We start from the raw sequence: 19,438 nt of genomic DNA on the forward strand, positions 1-19,438 counted from the left end.
ATTTCTCAAAAGAAGACATAGGAGCAGCCAACAGATACATGAAAAAGCGCTCAGCCTCACTAGTCATCAAAGAAATGCAAATTAAAACCACACTGAGATACCACCTAGCTCCAGTCAGGATGGCCATCACTGATAACTCAAAAAACAACAGATGCTGTGGAGGATGCAATAAAAAGGGAACAGTTCAACACTGTTGGTGGAAGTGTAAACTAGTACAGCCTCTGTGGAAAACAGCAATTCCTAAAAGTTCTAAAAATTAACCTCCCATACGACCCTGCAATCCCTCTACTGGGAATATACCCAGAGGAACTCAAATCACTCTATGAAAAAGATACCTGCACACACATGTTTATTGCAATATAATTTACAATAGCAAAAACATGGAACCAACTGTGCTGCCCATTGAAAGAGGACTGGAAAAAAAATGTGGTACATATACATGATGGACTATTACAAGCCATAAAGAAGAACAAAATTATGAACTTTGCAAAATTATGAACTTGGATGGATTTAGAGGCCATAATACTGAGTGATCTATTACAGAAACAAAACGAAGTATCACATATTCTCACTCATAAGTGGACCTTGAACAACTATCATAATACTATAAGAAAGGGACTGGCAGTAGCGGGAAACTGCCAGGGGTGGAGGGGGCACACCTTATCAACAAGGGCACCTGTATAATGAACATTTGTATACTTAACCCTGAATTGTACCCCACATATTTAAAATAAAAAATTAAAAAAAAGAAAAGCAATCATTATGAAAACTCCCAAAATTAGAATGTTGGCTCGTCTGCTCATGTCCCTGGCCTGCGATCAGTGTCCTCATTAGCTGTGGTGACCTATGTCTCTGCTGCAGTTTTCCTTCTATGCAGAAGACAATGGCAAAGGGTGTTGATAAGAAGTCTGTCGTAGACTCTTTGGAAGAAGTAGAGTGGACTGCAAGGCAGGCAGTTTCTGTCCTCTTCCAGGTGACCAATGTCCAAGGACAGGCTTGGGTGACACTGGAAGAGGCTGCATCCCCCTGCCTCCTCATCCAGGACTCATGTGACAACTTCCAAGCCTAGCATAGTGCATGGCATACAATAGTCACTAGTTAGATATTAATTTAATGAATGAAATAATTTATTGGGAACTGTGGCATCCTCCCCTCGCTCAGAATTCTCACTCTTATGCATTTAATTTTATCCCCTCTCCCAAATTCATATGCTGAAGCCCTAAGTCCCAGTACTTCAAAATGTGACTTTCTTCGAAGAGACGGTCTGTACAGAGTTAATTACATTAAAAATAAGGTGATTATGGTGGGACACTAATCCAATATGGTTAAGTCCTTACTAAAAAGATTGGAGCGACAGACATACAGTTAGAATGACCTGTGAACATGAAGGCATTGTCAAGTTGATGCTTCTACCAAGCCAAAGAAGCCAGAAACTACCAGAAAATAGCAGAGAAGCCAAGAATAGATTCTCCCTCATGGCCCTTAGAAGGAAACCATGATGCTGACTCCTTGATCTTGGACTTCTTGCCTCCAGAACTTTGAGAAAATACGTTCAGGCTATTTAAACCTCCTTGTTTGTGGTACTTTGTCATGGCTGCCCTACAAAACTGGTGCGCTCATTTGAGTGAAGATTTCTGTTATGTTAGTGCCAAAGACCCTTTATCCTCCCTGTGTTTATTTTCCTGAGAACATATTCAGTCTCCTTTCCCTTTCTGCTGGATCCTGCTCACTCATACTTCTTAGGAAATGTTTTCTCTGGGCCTTGCTTTCCAGTGGGTGGCTCTTAACATCCTGGTCTTTGAGGTCCCAGGAGGTACTGAAGAACAGGCTGGGGAGAACCAACACATGGCAGGTCAGGCATCTCATGGGCTTTCTAGTCCTCTGTATGTCTTCCGTTCCTAGAGTTGAACAGGTGACATGTCTATAGATGCCCAGAATGACAGCTGGAAATGGGAGCAGCCTGGGATGCCTCCCATGGGGGACAGCATCATTATCACACCACATGCCAGCTGAGAAGAAGCAGACGGTGAGTCCTGAGGGGGTCCTAACCTGAAGTTTATGCAAACTGAGAAATTCAATCATCTGTACAACTTGTCCTACATGAAGCTGCCATAAGAGATGGGTCTCTAGGGGTGAACTTGGTTGCCATGGAGACGATAGGGGTAAGGAAGGGTTAAGGAAGAACACAGCTGTTTATCTAACCACCTGTGTGCCTACCCCTTTTCCTAAAGTAGAACTCCTTTGAGGTCGTTTCATTTGTTTCTCTGCTCCCAGGTAGGACAGCACCTATTCCCACTCACACCTATTTCCAGGACTGGAAATTCTGCCAGCCCCAGCAGCCATCACAGGCCATTGCAGAATCCTTCTCTTTCCACCCCTCAAGAAGGATGTCTGTAATAAGTGGCTTATGTTTCCTGCACCAGGTGGCTGCACCTAGGAAGGTACACATTCTGAGGATAAGGGCCAGAGACAAGGAGGTATGCATAAGAGGATGTGAGCTCATAGAATTCAGATGATTCAGAGGTTTAGAAAAAAGATCCATGCCAGTGTTCAGGGATTAGCCAAGAAAGCTGAAGTAAAGACAATGAGTTGTGTCTCCTTAAAGGTTACTTTTAACAAAGTACACATTCTTGCCAAAAACGCCATAGAAGTGAGGCTGTGCCCTTCTTGGAGCATTCTATTAAAAGGCACAGGCCAACAAACAACTGAATCAAGTCTGATAGCTTTAAGACATATCTGGGGCAGGAGTCACAGTAACACTTACCCACAAGGCTGATTTTTTCCCACTCCTGGTTTTATTTATTTTGATCAGTTGGTTGAGGTGAGATCTACCATGTTTCTTCACTGCCCAGTTACTACTGTTCTTATTATAATAAGTTACTTATGGGAAGGCTCTCTTAAAGCTATGTAAATATCTGTTTCTCATCTTACTTTCATCTACTAATTTTAGTATCCATTGATCATTCTTTGCCTGAAACACTTATTACGGAGTGCTTTGCCAAATGGTGATTTCTATTTCCATAATCCCTTCTCCATTTGTTAGTTGGAATTCTAGTGTAAAGAGGAGCTTTCCCTCTCCCTCATTATTTTTTCACTTGTTTGTTTGTTTATTTCTTGATATCAATATGGACCATGGATTCTTATTCTATTGATAAAGTCCACGACAATCATTTTTATGTTCCTGCTCAAATTGCCCAGGTTTGGCCTTTGGAATCCCCTTTAAATTGCCTCCTGTGCCCTTTTGACATGTAATGCACATTTTTAAAGTACTCCTTGCCAAAAATATATAACCTGAATTTAATCATGAGGAAGCATTAGACAAGTGCAAATTGAGGAACATTCTACAAAATAAGTATCCTGTTCTCTTCAATAGTATCAAGGTCATGAGAGACAAAAAAAGACTGGGGATTAAAGGACTAAGGAGACATGACAATGGAATGTCACATGGGATCCTGGACTGGATCTTGTACTGGAAAAAGGACATCAGTGGGACAATTGGTAAAATGATAATAAGACATGTATATTAGATGGTGTCATTGTATCAATGCTAATTTTCTAATTTTGATAATTATACTATGGTTATGTAAGATGTTAACTATGGAAAATCTGGGTGAAGCGTATATGAAAGTTCTTTGTACTATTTTTGTACCTTTTTACAAGTCTAAAATTATTTTAAAAATGAGAAGTTAAAGTAAGAGAAAGTGATTTTTATAGGGAGAGGAGGATCAGGTAGAGGTAGGAGATGCCAAAGGAAAGAAAATAGTCCAGAAAATAGTGAATAAAACATTCCAGGCCTGGATACTCCTTCTCCCATGTCCTATCCAGAATGATGTCCCCTGAGTGGCTTGGGACACAGCATAGATTTGTCTCTCCCCAAAGACACTCTCATTTCTCAATAGCCTCGCCTTGAAAAACACCAGCAGGAGATTGGGGCCTCCGATTCCTGCTGATATGTTCACTGGGAAAATCAATTACAGCCTAATTACCTCAGGGGGTTAATTAGCCTTGTGTAGCTTGGGTGTCCTCTGTGAACAGAGCAGCCTGTCAGTCCCCGGTCAGTGAGCAGGGATGGCTGAGGCAGAGGTTTGTCAGTGAGGAGATCGCCTTGGGGCTGGGAAGGGGTCTGGCTGGGGAGCAGATGCAGCCGCTGAGGCTGGTAGAGGCAGGAGGTGCCGAGGAAGCAAATCCCTGCCTAATTTAAGCTCCCCCATACCACAGGTGCTCACAGATGAAGAGACTGACAACTGCAGCAGCAAGAAGAATTACAGAACGGTGTAAGTTCTCCGGCCCGCAGTGGCCAGAAATCACTAGAATCTGGGAGAAGGCACGGAGCCCTGAGCAGCTCAGGAAGCTAGCTGTCTGAGGGCAGACACTGGGGCACAGCCAACAGCCACTACAGACATTCTCTTCCAGAGACATAAAGACATGGGACAAAGTTAGGAGGCACTGTCAGTGGCCACAGTCAAGAATAAAATGGGGGTTGGGCTTGGTGGCTCAGCCTGTAATCCCAGCACTTTGGGAGGCCAAGGGGAGTGGATTGCCTGAACCCGCAGGTTCGAGACCAGCCCAGGCAACTTGGTGAGACCTCGTCTCTACAATATATCAAAAAATTAGCCGGGCATGGTAGTGCATGCCTGTAGTTCTGGCTACTTGGAAGGCTGAGCTGGAAGGATCGCTGGAGCCCAGCAGTTGAGCTGGGGTGGCCATGAGTGTGTCACTGCACTCCGGCCTGGGTGACAGAGTGAGATTCCAGTTAAAAAAAAAAAAATGGAATTGCAGTAGCCCTGTCTTTGAAGGCCGGTGTCTACACTTTCATAACATCTTCCTATGCAGGTGAATGAGGGCCTAGATGCAGTAAACACTCTCCCACAGACAGTATTCACACTATCTTTGGGATACCATGTGGGTGGGTCACATCTGTCTGGCCATATCTGGTCACAGCTATCTAGTCACAGATTGCACTGTACATTCCCTGAGCTATGTCACCATGTGGATGGGTCATATCTATCTGGTCTATACCTGCTAGGACAGGTCTGGACGTTAGGGAAAGGGAAGCACCACTTCTTGTTGGGTTATTTGGGAAAACTGTAGAGAATTTTAAAACGTTTTTATAATTAAATAAAGGTGAGCACACATACTGGCTCTACCACTTTCAGGTGTGTGAGGTTGGGCATGTCACTCAATCTCTCTGAGCCTCATATTCTTATCTCTACAGTGGAAGTGGGAATACTTACTTCCCATGGTTGCTGTGCGGATTAAATGTAACTGCCAAACACATTAAATTCGTATTTGCTACCTCTTCAAATAACCCATCTGAAGGTTAACAGTACCCATTCAATCTTGAGGGTTTCTTTCAAAAACAGACCTGAAGCTTCAATATGATCATAGGGATGCTCTAGAAGTTTTCCAATATCCTATGACATAAGTAAGAAGCAGAGTTGCCTTCTTTGGCTAGTAGGGAACATGCAGCAGGGAGAGGGACTGTGCATCAGCTCAGGGAAGAGGCAGAAAAGGAGCAGCCCTTTCCTGCTTTCTTAAATGTGCAGACCACAGGGCTACCTGCCGAGCCTTTATTCCTCCTAGTCACCATCAGAAATGTGCAATTAGTTTCAAAGCATGAGTGACAGCTGTTGAATAGGAAGCTGTGAAGAGGGAAAACAGAACGCAACCAAAGTTAAGTACAGCTACTCCTCTCCCAGGCCATTCAAAACCCCAGTAACTGCATTTTCATTCATATCCTCTATTCATCTTCCTTTGCAATTTGCTATTTTGGAAACATTTTCTTTTCAGGATAATTAATTTCCTATTTCTTTCTGTTAAAATGTACGAGCAAACTGAGACAGAGGGCAAATCCTGGGAAATGGCACGATAGCTAATGTAGTGCCTGCCTTTACTTTCTTCTTCCGTTTTCAGCTTTGCAACTCTGAGCAAATTGCAGCTCCTAAAATCACATTTCTGCTGAGAAAAGCAAAATCTGTTTTCTGAAATATTCACCCACCATGGAGCCAATTTCTCATCCTCACCTGGCTCAGCCAGGCTGGCAGGGAGACTGGGCTGGCTCTGCTTCCCTTGTCGTGTGCACGTGCACACCAACGTGCTAGAACATTCATGCACAGGCATGAGGACGCACTTCCGCACACTTGTGACTTATGCCTGGAAAGAGTCATCGAGACACAGGAGAAGTTTTTTACACCCTCACATTAAACTCACTCTACATCAGGAATTTGTCCACAAAGGTTTAGCTTGTATTCCTCTCCTGCTGTTCTGTGGTCGACTCCTGGATGTCCCTTCTTGCTCTGGGAACTAGGGGAACTTACCTCAGTGATTTGGGGATTGGAGCACTTGACATTGTGGCTGGACCAGTCAAGCCAGGGGCTGGAGGGGCTGGTACAGTGCTGTTGAAGTGTGCACCTGCGCTCACCGCTGCACCAGCCGCACTCGAACTTCCGGTCGGCCTTAAGGCAGAGGCCACAGCTCTCCCGTTGGGCTGCACACTTGTAGAGATGGACTGCAAAGAAAGAGGCAGTCACATATGGGGCTGGAGAGAGCTGCTTGCGACCCTCTTCTTGCAGGCGCGCTAGAAACCGTCTCCCACCACGGACGGCACCAATGATCATCATTATCTTTGCAAGAATGACTGATAGGGAATTAATAAATTGAGCTTCTTAGCAGTTACTTAAGGGCTCTTAAGAGTTCTGGCTCTAGATTGAATCAGATCAGAACTTTAATTGTGGCTTCACTACTTCCCAGCAATGTGACAAAGTATTTAACCTCTTTGAACCTCGCTTACCTAATCTCTAACATGGAGAGAATTATTGCTTTTTGGTGGGGGGGGTGAGGTTTGAATAAGGTGCTATATATTAAGTGCTTAGTACATGGACTGTAATATATCTGATGCCCTATACATGCTTATTATCTCTTCTCTGAACTCACACTACATTCTTATGCTGACGTCTTTTTCTCACGCTCTCATATATGGTCCTCATTGCAAGAGATAAAAGCTAATTTCCCCAGTTCAGGTAAAATGGAAGCTCAGACAGAGATGTGATGGCTCTTGGAGCTTACTATGGTTAGTGCCCCAAAATGGAATCCTAAAACTTCAACTTATTATGCTACTAGATGGTAGATCCTGAGAAGAGAGAAATCACGCCTGGCACACTGGAAATGACATGGGTCTGGGTGAGGAGTCAGCTTGAGTTTAAAGAAAGACCAGGTGGCTAGTAGTGGGGGAGGCATTGCTGATAAGAAAAAAAAGAGGGTAACATAGTCCTGTTCATAACCCTTGTAGATGGAGACTATGTCCCCATGGAATACACATTGGCTACTTAATAGGTCACATTTGGGGTCTGCAAACCCTGTCATTGGTTTCCTATGGACTTAAAAGTCCTAGTATAACCAGTCAGTCAGTGGAGCTGTCTTTTATGGGGTTTTCTACTCAGATTCCCAAGTAGAACCCTCCAGAAGCAAAACACTCAGAGTCATTTTTCAACTCTTCTGATCAAGCACATATCAGCACCAGGAGGTGTGCCTCTGCTGGGGGTCAGGTAAATGCCCCAGGGAAGGGGTAATTTAAAAAATTCTTTTATAGTTCCTCATCCTGTTCCTCTGTCCAGCATCCCTTGGTCCCAGCTGCAGGGCCATATCCTTAGGTTATGGCTTCTGAAGGAGGAGGGCAGGAAATGGGAATCTTAACATGAACAAGTACACACTGCATTTACAAATATGTACCAAGTGGTCCATATTTAAGAGCCCATTTCATCCTCACACTGACCTTGAGAAGTGGGTTTCCTTCCCTTCATTTTACAGATAAGGAGACTGGGTGTAAACAGGAGCAGTCATTAGCCTGACTTCACACAATTGTAGGTGAAAGAGCCAGCAGTTGAACTCTGCTCTGCTGGATTCTAGAACCCGAGTCTTTAAACACTGTGGTCCTCTCCACTCAAGGCCAATGTGCCGCCTCCAGTGATACCCAGGCTCTGGGGGGATACAAATGTGAAGACATTGCTGCCTATGCACTCATGGAGCTTCTTCAGCGCTGTGAGAGTCACAAATAGAGTTCTGATGTGACAGCTTGGATGTGGCTGTTCTCTGAGTTCCAGGTGCAAAGGCAACCTCTGGGATCTAAGCCCAGATCCCCAGCAGGCAAAGTGTCTCCTATCTCTCAGCAGTGAGAACATTTGGCCTGGCTATGAAGGGAAATAGGAAAAAAAAAAAAATTCTCCCTGGCTCAGTTTCTTTCTCTCATTCTAGCATCGATTTTAATGGCAGCATCTGGGACAGGGAGTTTCAGCCCCATAGATGCTGAAATACTTGCAGACGTTATTGTGGCCTTGCTTCTTATCCCATGTCCACCGGGTTACCTCTCAGGGGGAAGCAGAGGCTTGTGACAACTCTAGCTACTTGAAATGTGGTGAGGCATGTGGTTCATGTGAGGGGAGGGGATAGAGATGTAGTGTGGTGGGAAGGGAGTTTAAATCTCACAGTGGCCTGAGCAGCAAATCCTTATAGTGATATAGTTAAGCTTGTGAGCTCAGAAATTAGACGGTCTTGGTTCAAATCCTGGTGCTTACTATCTGACTCTTGGCCTATTTCTTAACCTCTTTGGGTCTCAGTTTCCGGTTCCTTCCTCATCTATAAAATGAGAATAAAAATAGTAATACTCTTCAGAGTTGTTGTGATGATTAAGAAAAATAACCTCTAATAAATTACTTAGTGAGTGTCTATCTATTGTAAGTTCTCATCAAATTGGAGTTACTTTTATCTTTTTTGAGAGCTGGGTAGAATCTTGGTATTTGCTTCATTGAGGGTCAGGCCTACTGGCACATTCAAGGAGCTCAACATGAGTTTATAAGACGATGAATAGAGGTCACCCTCATGAAATCTTCCCTCCTGCTTCAGCCAGCTTCCCCTCCTGAGCTTCTCTGCTCCAGATGTGAGCTTGAGGTCTGCAAGCTGGTCCCTCCTACCCACCCTGGTACCAGGAGAGTAGCCTTAAAAACCTTCTTTGTGCAGTGATCGTGACCAGGGCCAAGGACAAGGGAACAAGAGCCTGATTGGAAACAATATCTCCATTTCCAGGGAAACTGGCAGGATGTTCCTGCCTGCTGTTCTCTAGGTCAGGTTCCATAGACACTTCAAAGCCTGCAGGAGCCAAAGAATAACGTGGACGAGCCGCAGCCGCCCGGCGGATGCTCTGGTTGTAATAAAACAGGGCTCCCAACAGGACTCCTTTGATGGCTCCAAATGTTGCTTTAGGATCCTCTGAAGAGTTCCGCTAACAGAGGGAGTGTATTATTCATGGCACAGTGGCCCGCTGGCTCTGATCCCTCCAGCCCCAGTCTTTCCTGGGGTCATGAAAAGATCAAACTTCTACCCGGAAGTAGCCGCTTACCTTTCAGGTCCTGGGGGTTGTCAATGATGAAATTGCCATTCCACACCACGGCAAAGTCCACGGCTAGGTTGCTGATATCCATCCCATCATACTGGTACTATGGGGGGGAGAGGGAGGGGTGGAGAGGGTCAGGGATGCAGGGGAACCCTGAGTGCTGCTCAAATTATCTTCATGATGCCCTTTCCCTGACTCCCACGCTAATGCCAACAGGATCCTGCCCAAATCCCCTAGCTTGACATTCACTGCCTTCTGTAATCTGATTCAAACATATTCTCCCAACTTTCTCCTCTATTGGTCTCCTACAGAAGTCTTTGAATACACCTGTTCTAAACATATCTGCTAAAGTCCCTCTCTGTGTCTGTGTTGAGTTCACATCTTACAGGGAATACAACCCTCTCCCTACAATTGCCATCCCTTTAATGGGTCTTATTCTTCTAGTCCAGCTCAGACCTACCTTCCCTGGTGTCCTCTCCAACAACCCTGCCAGCCCTCCCCCAAACTCTCTGTCCCCCGGTGTTGCTGCTTCTGTCTTTAACCAGCACTTCTCTGGGTTTGCTGTGCATCTTTTCATAAGCGAGTCCAATCTCTCTAGAAAGTCCATATGTTTCCAGGGGCAGAGCCAATGTCCTCTTACTACACTGCAATCCCCACAGTGGCTGGAGCAGAGCATGTGCATAATGATCATCGAGAACTCCGTTGGCCAGGTTCTGTGGTAGCCCTCTGCACATGAGCTGTACTTTGGTCAACAGTTCACTATGGAAACGCACCCACAACTTTCTGGGCATAGGTCTGGTCAGCCCTAACATGAAAGGCTTCAAGTTGTGGCCAAGAGTCTGCTTTCTCCCTCATGCTGATCACACAGAAGACTTTTAGGCCCTTCACAGGCTTCAGAAACAGCCCCTCTAGGTGGCCCAGCCCTACCCACCTAGCAACCTCTGTGAAGGAGAACTCAGGGCATCTCCTCCCGGGGACTACCCCTGCCTTGCCACTCACTCTGCTCTGGAGGGCATGTCACTGTCAGCGCTTTTGCCCCCAGTCCTTCTCTGCCGCCTGCCTCCTTTTGTTGTGTTCCATTTCCGTCTCATCTCGCCCTCCCCTTGCGCTTGGCGGCCTTCCACCGATTACAAATTCTATCAAGCGCCGGTGACCCGGGAATCTGACAGCTCCCTGATAAGAGGCCCAGATTTTCTTTATCTCTCCCAGGCGAATTAGCTTCCCTCAACACCTTTGTCACATCACCCCCTCCCCCCATCTCTGTGCTGACCCCCCACAGTCGGAGACAGGGAGTTGGCAGATAAAAAGATCTTCTCTGGGTTAGTATTATAATTAAACACCTCATGCTCTCTGTATGCCATTCAGGATTGGTTTAACCCTTGCTGCTCTTGAAATTCACTGCTTCCCCCTTCCTCTCCCCTTCCACCTCACCTCATCCCATCCTACTTCCTGTGCATTTCCTCCTTAGTTTTCCTCCTGTGGAGCACCCGCCCATTTATTTGCTTCCCAAATGGGGACAAGTTGTGGGGTGGAATCGACTCGCTTTGGCAGAAGAGTCACCAAAGGCAAAGAGGTGCTCTTTGAACTTTAGAAAGGGCACAAAGATCTCAGTTTCTCCCCTGAGTGTCCTCACAGAACTATGCCTCCTCTGGCACCACAAACCTGCTCTACTCTGACTGAACAGCCTGAGGTGGCTGCATGCTCCTCTGTCCCTGTGGGCCAATGCCTCCTTTTTCTGGGCCCAGGTTGCAAGACTGTCAGCTTCTGACCTCTGACTCCCTCGCCCCTAACCCTGCTGTTTTTGCATGTGAGAGAAAGCCCTCTCCAGGCAGGGCCCCAGCCCTTCTCTTACCGAGCTGTTCTGGCACTGAACGCTGGAGCTGTTGAAGCGCAGGGCAGGGACTCGGTGGACGGCCCCCTGGATATTGAGGACGCACTCATAGCCTCGCTGGCCGGACTGTGGCTGGGGCAGGTTTCGAGCCTTAAGGGTGATTGGTTTTACTTCCCCGACTGGAATCAGGATCTCCTCCGTGGGCACCAGCTGGGGACAGTCCTGGGAAGAAAGTAGAGAGGCTCTATCTTCCTCTGCTCATGCCTTTCTACTCACCTGGGCCAGGGCAGTGACCAGGCCTTGATGCCAGGCCAGATTCTCTTGCCTTCAGGTGTGTCGCCCATGTGAAGGACATTACCTCATTTAAGAGGCACATTGAGTGGGCAGGAAAAATGAAATTCCTCTTAGCTCCTGGGCTTTGATATTGTCATCCCCACTCGAAAAGTTGTCCTGTATCTGTTGTGTGTGTTACAATTCAGGAATTAATTCTTAAACACCAGTGTGACAGGCTGTGGATTTTATCTCCTGAGACACTAGATAAAAGAGCCTCCATGTGTCCCTGTCCCCAAGTTGTCACCCCCCAACCTGGGGGTTTCATCTTGTTCCCCAGTTCCAGCGACTCTGTCCCCTTGGACTGTCCGATGACTGAAGCGTCCGTTATTGGCAGCTTCAGCTCCTCAGCTCCCAACTGAGCTGGGCTTTCCAGGAGGTGGATCAAGACCTCCCAGGGATACTCTAAACACTTGCTCTTTTTTATCTCATTTCTCTACCTGGCCCTGGGTGAATGCCTGTTGCTTTGGAAAACAAAACCCAAACAAGAACGCCTTGGTAGACAGGGGCTTCAGAAAGGACCATGAGAGGAAGACTGTGAGAAAGAGAGATTGAGCTCTAGGCCTAGATGCTGCTTCTCCACTGCGGGCAGGTGGGGTCAAAGTACTGCTCTCCTCCACCTCAGTTCCCATGTTCCCTTTTTCCCTCTCCCCCAGCAAAGATGAGCCCAGTAGTCCCTGGTAGTGAGGGTGTGAAAACCACCTTCACAGGGAATACTTCCTCTCTTTAGGGGTCAACTAGGGAAATTCTTGCAGGAGTCTCCTCTCTCCCTATCTCCTTCTCCTGGGCAGTAGTACTTAGAGGGAACTTTTGGTAATGCACAGGGGCTGAGGTTGCTACAAGGCCTGCAGAAGGTGTTACTGGCATTTACTGCCAGGGCTTTCTACAAGGTGTAGGACAGTGTCCAACAACAAAAAAATTGTCCTCCTAATGCCAAAGGTGATCTTAGTAAAGAAGCCTTGTGTAACGCTGGCAATGCTGAGCAATGGGACCTGGGAGAGCGGGCTGTCACCTCTTTTCTCTGAAAATCAGTTGCAAGTCCTTTAGCACCTGGCCCCTGCCTCTTTCCCTCCTAACCCTGAGTTCCTGCATGTAATGGTCCAGACATACAGAATGTATGGTTAGTTCTGAGGTGCCATCTCCCTCACGGGCTCTGCCTCTGGCCCTTTGAACATGCGTTTCTCTCCATCAGAAATGCTCACTCCTGCCTCCTATCCCTTGCCTTTCTCTCCACCCCCGCCCTGTCTCAGCCTCTCTTTTAGCTGATTACCTCTTAATTAGCCTTCAAACTCATCTCAGCTTCTCCTTCTCTGGAAGGCTGTCCCTGCTCCTGCGCCTGCACTGGCTTCAGGATGGGTTATGGATATTTTCCCATGATTGCATTTGAACCATAGAATTGCAAGTCCTTGTCTTGAGAATTCACCTCCATATTCCCAGCCTTTATCCCAGTGCCTGACATGCAGTGGGCACGTGGTCATTGTTTGTGAGAGAGCACATTGAAAAGAAGAAAATAAAGCAACCCATGAAAAGATCTTAAAGTTTCCTTTTAGCTAGAGCACTGTAGATTCTTTAGAAATGAGGTACAGTCCTGCCTTCTGGGCTTCAAGAGACTTGAGGAGATGTTCAATTCTCAGAAGCTGGGTGTTGGAAATGGTTATGGGTTTTGGAGTCACATGATTTCTAAAGTGGCATGTTCATATCTATTAAGGAGTTCTGAGGACTGACGAAGAGCTAGTCCTGGGGAAATTCCCCACAGCAACCTATCTAGGAGGGTCTGAATGGAACAGCAGCTCACTGGTGTCACCCCTTGTCTGCTGGCCAATTGCATGTGAGGACTCCAGGCAGGCAGAGCTTCCACAAGAGACAGAATCATAAGACAACCCCAGAACAGATGGGTCCCTGTTTGGGAGCCAGTCACTCAAGCTGCCAACTCATAAACTTGCTCTTTACTGCACTTTTGCTTTCATTCCCTGCAGGCACTCTTGACAGAGTCTTTCATATATTTATAGCGAAGAAAAAAGTGAACACCACTTTAGGGAAGCCCAGGCGTCCCATGGAAAAGGAGATAACACTTCTTGTTAGTGGTTAAAAAGACCCCATTGAATCTTATAAGTTAGCTTTATAATTCAAGTTAGAAAAAGACTGGAGTATAATGGCATGTGAGTGCACATATGTATGCGTGTGTGTGTGTGTGTGTGTGTGTGTGTGTGGAGAGAGAGAGAAAGAGAGAAAGAGAGAGAGAGAGGGAGAGGGGATAGATTTTCAGATGCTGAAGCAGTTGATGTATTGCAAATGATGAGCAGTTGTTTTTCATCTCTAATGAGCTTAGACAACAAATTCAAATTTTAGCAGGGTCTTAAAGATGTGCTTTTGGAAGCATGATGTCTTAGATTAGTAAACGATTGTAGAATCCTTTTAACTTTGACAAAAATCATGTATACACAGGTGTTATGTCATACACATAGACATACACACTTTCATCTCTTTGGTTGGGCTAAAAGTAGATTTTACGCGTACTTAGGAGATTTTTAAAAAAAATTTTAAACTTTCAGAAATATTTCCCATGAACTGCTGTTCCAAATCTTTTGGAACTCAATTTAAGGACAACAATTAGGATTTCTCCAAATGCTGAAATAGGCTCCAAGATTGCCTCAGTAAAAAAAAAAGAATGTCTTATGCTTTGTTTATTTGGCGACTGCTCTCAGGTCAGACAGAATAGAATTTTACCTTCTATTCTCTAAAACAAAGGACAGAAGTGACTGGTGCCCAGGTATGCTCTTTTCATTTTGGGACCTGGGAAGATATAGACCCTTTGGGTTGTGAGGTGGTTCTGGTGAGTAGGTTCATGAGGAGCAGTGATTTTGGGTGGAAACTGCAGTGGTAGGGCTGATGGCAGGGGCAGGAGCCTAGCAGCCCAGGAAATTGCCAGGTTGTTGGAACTTCAGTACCTCTGGGGCTGGAGGACAGGGATGGATTTCATCAGATATAGTGAGGCCCCTTCCAACCTGCTAGCGTCTGTGGGTACATACACATACACACACTGGCACACACAAAGAAATACAAGTATAGTAACTGCCCCGAGAACAAGAAAGCAAATAATCATAAGATCCTCCTTCTGCAGAATGTTAAGACTGTTGTTAACATTCTTAAAATATGGATTATTACCATTGATCCTCATAGATTTCTGAATAACTTCTTTAGGTCATCTTATTCCTCCTCTGACTCCAGGCCAAGTGGAGCCAGGATCACCTCCTCAGCAACAAGAATGGTTTATTTAAATTTTTAAAAAATTTACTAATTGACTATTTATTTTAGTTTTTGAGACAGAGTCTCTGTGGCCTAAGATGGACCGCAGTGGTGTGAACACAGTTCACTGCAGCCTTGAACTCCTAGGCTCAAGTGATCCTCCTGCCTTGGCCTCCTAAGTAGTAGCTAGAAATAGAAGCATGCACCACCATGACTAATTAAAAAAAAATTTTTTTTTTGGTAGAGACAAGGTTCTTGTATGTTGCCCTGGCTGGTCTCAAACTCCTGGCTGCAAGGGCTTCTCCTGCTTTGGTCTCCCAAGCTGTTGGGATTGTAGACATGAGCCACTGCACCTGGTCACTGATATTAGTATAAATCAAGATAAATAAATTTTCTGTTTGGGAATATCCCAGGACAGGGGGTAGGCTGGGGAAGAGGAAACACAACTGCAGGGAGGGCAAGGACCCTGGTGTAGAAATCCTGTGAATTTTGGGCCCCTTTGTCCACTCTGTTCAGTTGTGCTCTGCCAGCTTTCTGTGCTGGGGACCCTTCAACCCTCTGAAACGACTTCTCCCATGTGGAAATGGCATTATCTTCACCCACTGGACTTCAAAGAGAGAGAGCAGCCAGCATCCTGGGAAGCTAATCGGATTTATTTGGTTCTATCTTTCCCCTGGGACAGGGCATAAAGAAGATATTTATGTATCTACATCTCACTAGGCCTGGTTTAGCTATGGAGGGAGATGAGCTTTAAAAGCTGAAAGCCATACATCCTCCTGCGCACAACCGCTGGCTAACACCATGTCACAGCCTGATCTGGCCCAGGGTGGCAGAGATTTTGGAGGCCCCATCAGAGATCTGCTGTGCTCTGAGCACTGGAAAGGTCTGGCTCATTCCCCTAAGAGAGTTTGAAAGATGGTTCAATTGAAATTCAGTTTCCTCATCTCTAAAATGGTGGTGCCAATAATACCTGACAACCCTTGATTGCTTTAAAGAGAAGTATAAAAGTACATTGTAAATGGTAATACACTGGATTAACAATTGTTAATGTTACTGCCCATTTCTCGTGTGTGTGTGTGTGTGTGTGTGAATGCAGGATCAGAAGACTTCAACTTATTCAAGCTAGCTTGGAAAATTAACTCTGAATCCTAATTTCTGCATTTATCGGATGACTGTAGGGAAATTGTTCAACTTAGCTAAGCCTCAGTTTATTCATCTATATGACAATACACTTCATAGAGGACTTAAGATTAAGTGAGATTTATATATATATTTAAATGCTACATAAATAATAAACACTCAATAAATATTAACTATTAATGTTTTTATTTTTGAATTGCATTCACCCTAGCATAGCTGTTCTTTGTTGTCAAGCCTAAGCGTGGAATTGGTCCATCAGTCTTCTGGAAAGATGTGGGCAGATTTCCCTCATATGCTGGCTGTCTTTTTATCTGCAAATGGCACTATTGACCCATCTTCCATGGGTAGTTTTTCCCTCAGTGGAGATGGATTTGTGCTGGTCCATCCACACTGGGAACTCTCTTGACCAACAGCAAAAGGCCATGTTGAAGTCCAGCCAACAGTGTGGCTGTGGCCATGGAAACAAACAGGCTCGTGGGGCCTGGTTTTGTGCAGAAAGCATACTGTACTCAGCTCTTCTGGATGCCTGAGTGAGTTTTCTGTAGCCTTGGGCAAAAACCTAAATTTTTAGCATCTTGGTTACTAAAGATGTCAAATATGAATTATGTGAAACTGTAGAGCTGTTGCGAGAATCAGTTGAAATGCCAAATGTCAGTGGTTCTCAATCTTTAGCCTTATCTGGGATGGGGCCCAAGAATTTAAATTTCTAATAAGTCCCCAGGTGATGCTGATGCTGCCGGTCCCTGGCAGGCACACTTTGAGAACTCCTGGCACATGTGAAAAAATTACAAATGTGTGATACATTAATGTTGCTATATTAATCAATGGAGCTAATCAGATATATATTGTTTCTAGGAAGCAGACAGACATAAAATTTTGATTCAAAGTTGGGAAGAGAGGCTTACTGGAAATCTAAAAGAGATATTCTAGGAACCCCCAAAGAGACAGCTAAGGTATTTCTAGTCTCCCAAACAACATCAAGACATCAGATGGAACTCCTGGTAGAGTAAGGTGAAACTTACTCAAACTGGGCATGAGTACCTTTGGTGTTTCTCAAATTTTAAGGAATGGGGTTCCCTAAAGCAGAGCCTTGGACAGAGAAGAGTAGGGCCTGGGAGCTATTTGCTGAGAAGGGATGCATGGCGGGCTGTGGCTAAAAGCTAACCTAGTATTTTAGGAAGCCCAGGAAGTGGCCCTGGCACCTCACTGGGAATCTGCACCCTCTTTCCTTTTCTGAGCAAAGTCAGGAGCTGGACAGAGTCTGAGCTTCACTCAGGTCTCACTGGCCTCCAGAGAGCCAATCCCTGGTGCCGTGCCAGGGGCCAGTGCACATGAGTGTCAGAGAGCAGCTGTACACCCTGCTCTCATTAAGGGGGATGTGGAGATGAGGGGAGACAAAGGACCCACTCCTCTCCGATGTCGGCACAGACATCAAGGACAGAAAATGAAACAAAAGGAGGTGGGAAGTCCTTGGGCTTGCCCCAGGGATCTTTTGATATTAATTTAATCCTGAGTTGGAGGAGGCAAGAGCTTCGCTAGAGCCCAGCTCTCTGGAATGTTTGAGTGTCCATGGCTGAGAGGGAACTGTGTTTCAGTGACTTCTAAACTGTATGAGGGAGGCTGGGCCTGTTTCCAATTAGCCTCTGGGGCTCAGCCCTCCAGGCCTCCACACACACCCCGGCAGAGTTTATTTGTCTTCTCCGTGTGACACTCCACTTGCCCTTGCTCCAGTTGCAGGTCCTTTCAGGCTGGGCTTTGGGTTTCTCTTTGCCGGAGGGGGTTAGCCTTAGGAAAGGTGAAGCAACTGCTCTTTCTTGTCGAGGTCTGTACTTTACCCTTTCTCTCTGTGTGTCCTGGAGGCCTCCTCGATCTATTTTATGAAGGCACTCAGAAGTTTAGAAGTGGCCTATGTCAAGGTCAGTTTCTGAGACTGTGTATCACACTCTCTCACTCCTTTGCCCCCGCCAAGCCTCCTAGGGCTTTGCTCTTCCTGGGTGGCCTACTCCCCTTAGCCTTTCTTCCATTGGCTCCCAAGCTGTGGTGACCACCTCCACCTCTAAACTTCAGCTCTCGGGCCCTCTTCTCTGAGTGAGAGACTGACAAACAAAACAGTTTCATATCCTTGAAGAATTTCAGGGCTGGAATTAATTTCCAGTGTCCACTAAGACCAGCATAGTGCTTTCAGGCCAGCAGCAAAGAAAGCTGGCTACAGGAAACTGACCACAGGAAAATCCTTTTCTGAAATGTTCCCAGGGTACTGGCTGCCTGGTTCCACTATACTGAGGCACCTGTGCATGGGTCTGTCTTAAATGGCACCTATGGGTGGGTACCATCTATGTCTCTCCCTTTCAAGTCACGCAAATTCCATTTTTCTGATGGAGTACAACACATGTTGTTTCAGAAACTAGGAAGAGTTCAAGGACATGGGTATATATTTGGGAAACCTTTCACAGTCTACTTTCTTATGTTTAGCCATGGAAGCAGCCAGCACTGCCATCAAATTAGGAGACATAAGAAGACTCTTTCTTGAAACCTTAGATAAGCAGACACAATTCCATCAATGGAGTTTGAATAGAGTGGTCATTTGTTCATCCATTCTTTCATGCATGCATTCTATAAACAGTTACTAAATATGACACTGAGGACTTAAAGATGAGATGTAGTCCTTGCCTTTAAGGAGCTTGTAGCTAGTGCAAGAGGCAGCTGTGTATAGAAAGGCTATAGTAGTATATGAAAGTGTTACATTGTCACTTATCAACATTTGTGGATTTTCTAATATTTGGAATAAGAGGGAAATGTGTGTATATGCACATTTGAATTTGTATGAATATATAAGGTCTCTACAGTTGTTCAAACCCAACTGGACATCCTGGGACATGAAAAGCATTAGACACAAGAAAGGGAAACTGACCAAGCAGGTTTCACTGTCCTGAGACATGCTATGAATATGCAAGAAAGTCAAGATCAATGCATTATCATTGAATGGATATTTCACTGTGTTGATAACAAAGGTGGGTCAGGCTTTCGGGATGGAGTTTCAACTATATAATAAAATAGGACTTTTAGCAATGCCTGGTTCTTTTCACTAGCTGAATTTCTCTCTCTTTCTGCAAGGCCACCCACCCAGTCAAACATCAGAGTCAAAGAATCATTGAATTTTAGAGTTGGAAGAGAAGTTGGCATGAAAGAATGGTTGAGAGTGAATGTTCTATTGAACTAGACTATGTCTGTAGCCAAGCAAAGGGCTAGACTCAAAGAATAAATGCCATTCACTACACTCTTCTAGACCAGGGAGTCTGTTTGGTTGGATATGTTTCCTCTAAGCTTTGAGTCGCAGCCCCAAGTTACCTTCAAGCTTTTGAATGCATGGAGTCTTAGGAGTCTATTAGAAACAGTCTCTGCCTCTGGGGTCACTTGCTACCACATTTTCAAACTTTATCATAACAGGGCTTTCTAACATGCAGAATCTTTGGCAAGAGGGGCTAAGATGGACAAGAGGTAGCTAA

At 45.4% G+C, this 19,438-nt stretch overlaps 1 protein-coding gene across 1 annotated transcript in view; it reads right to left on the minus strand.

Annotated features, from left to right (window-relative positions):
* PLXNA2 (plexin A2) overlaps nt 1-19,438 on the minus strand; it is a 193,618-nt gene that overhangs the window by 52,247 nt on the left and 121,933 nt on the right. Inside the window, exons 9-11 of the mRNA XM_008068310.2 lie at nt 11,238-11,438; nt 9,392-9,488; nt 6,318-6,508 (exon numbers count right to left, since the gene is read on the minus strand). Of these exons, the coding sequence (XP_008066501.2) occupies nt 6,318-6,508; nt 9,392-9,488; nt 11,238-11,438 (489 nt within the window). The remainder of the gene's footprint in view (nt 1-6,317; nt 6,509-9,391; nt 9,489-11,237; nt 11,439-19,438) is intronic.

Source organism: Carlito syrichta, unplaced genomic scaffold, assembly GCF_000164805.1.
Source record: "Carlito syrichta isolate Samal-C Ts95f unplaced genomic scaffold, Tarsius_syrichta-2.0.1 Scaffold310050, whole genome shotgun sequence".
Lineage (NCBI taxonomy): Eukaryota > Metazoa > Chordata > Mammalia > Primates > Tarsiidae > Carlito > Carlito syrichta.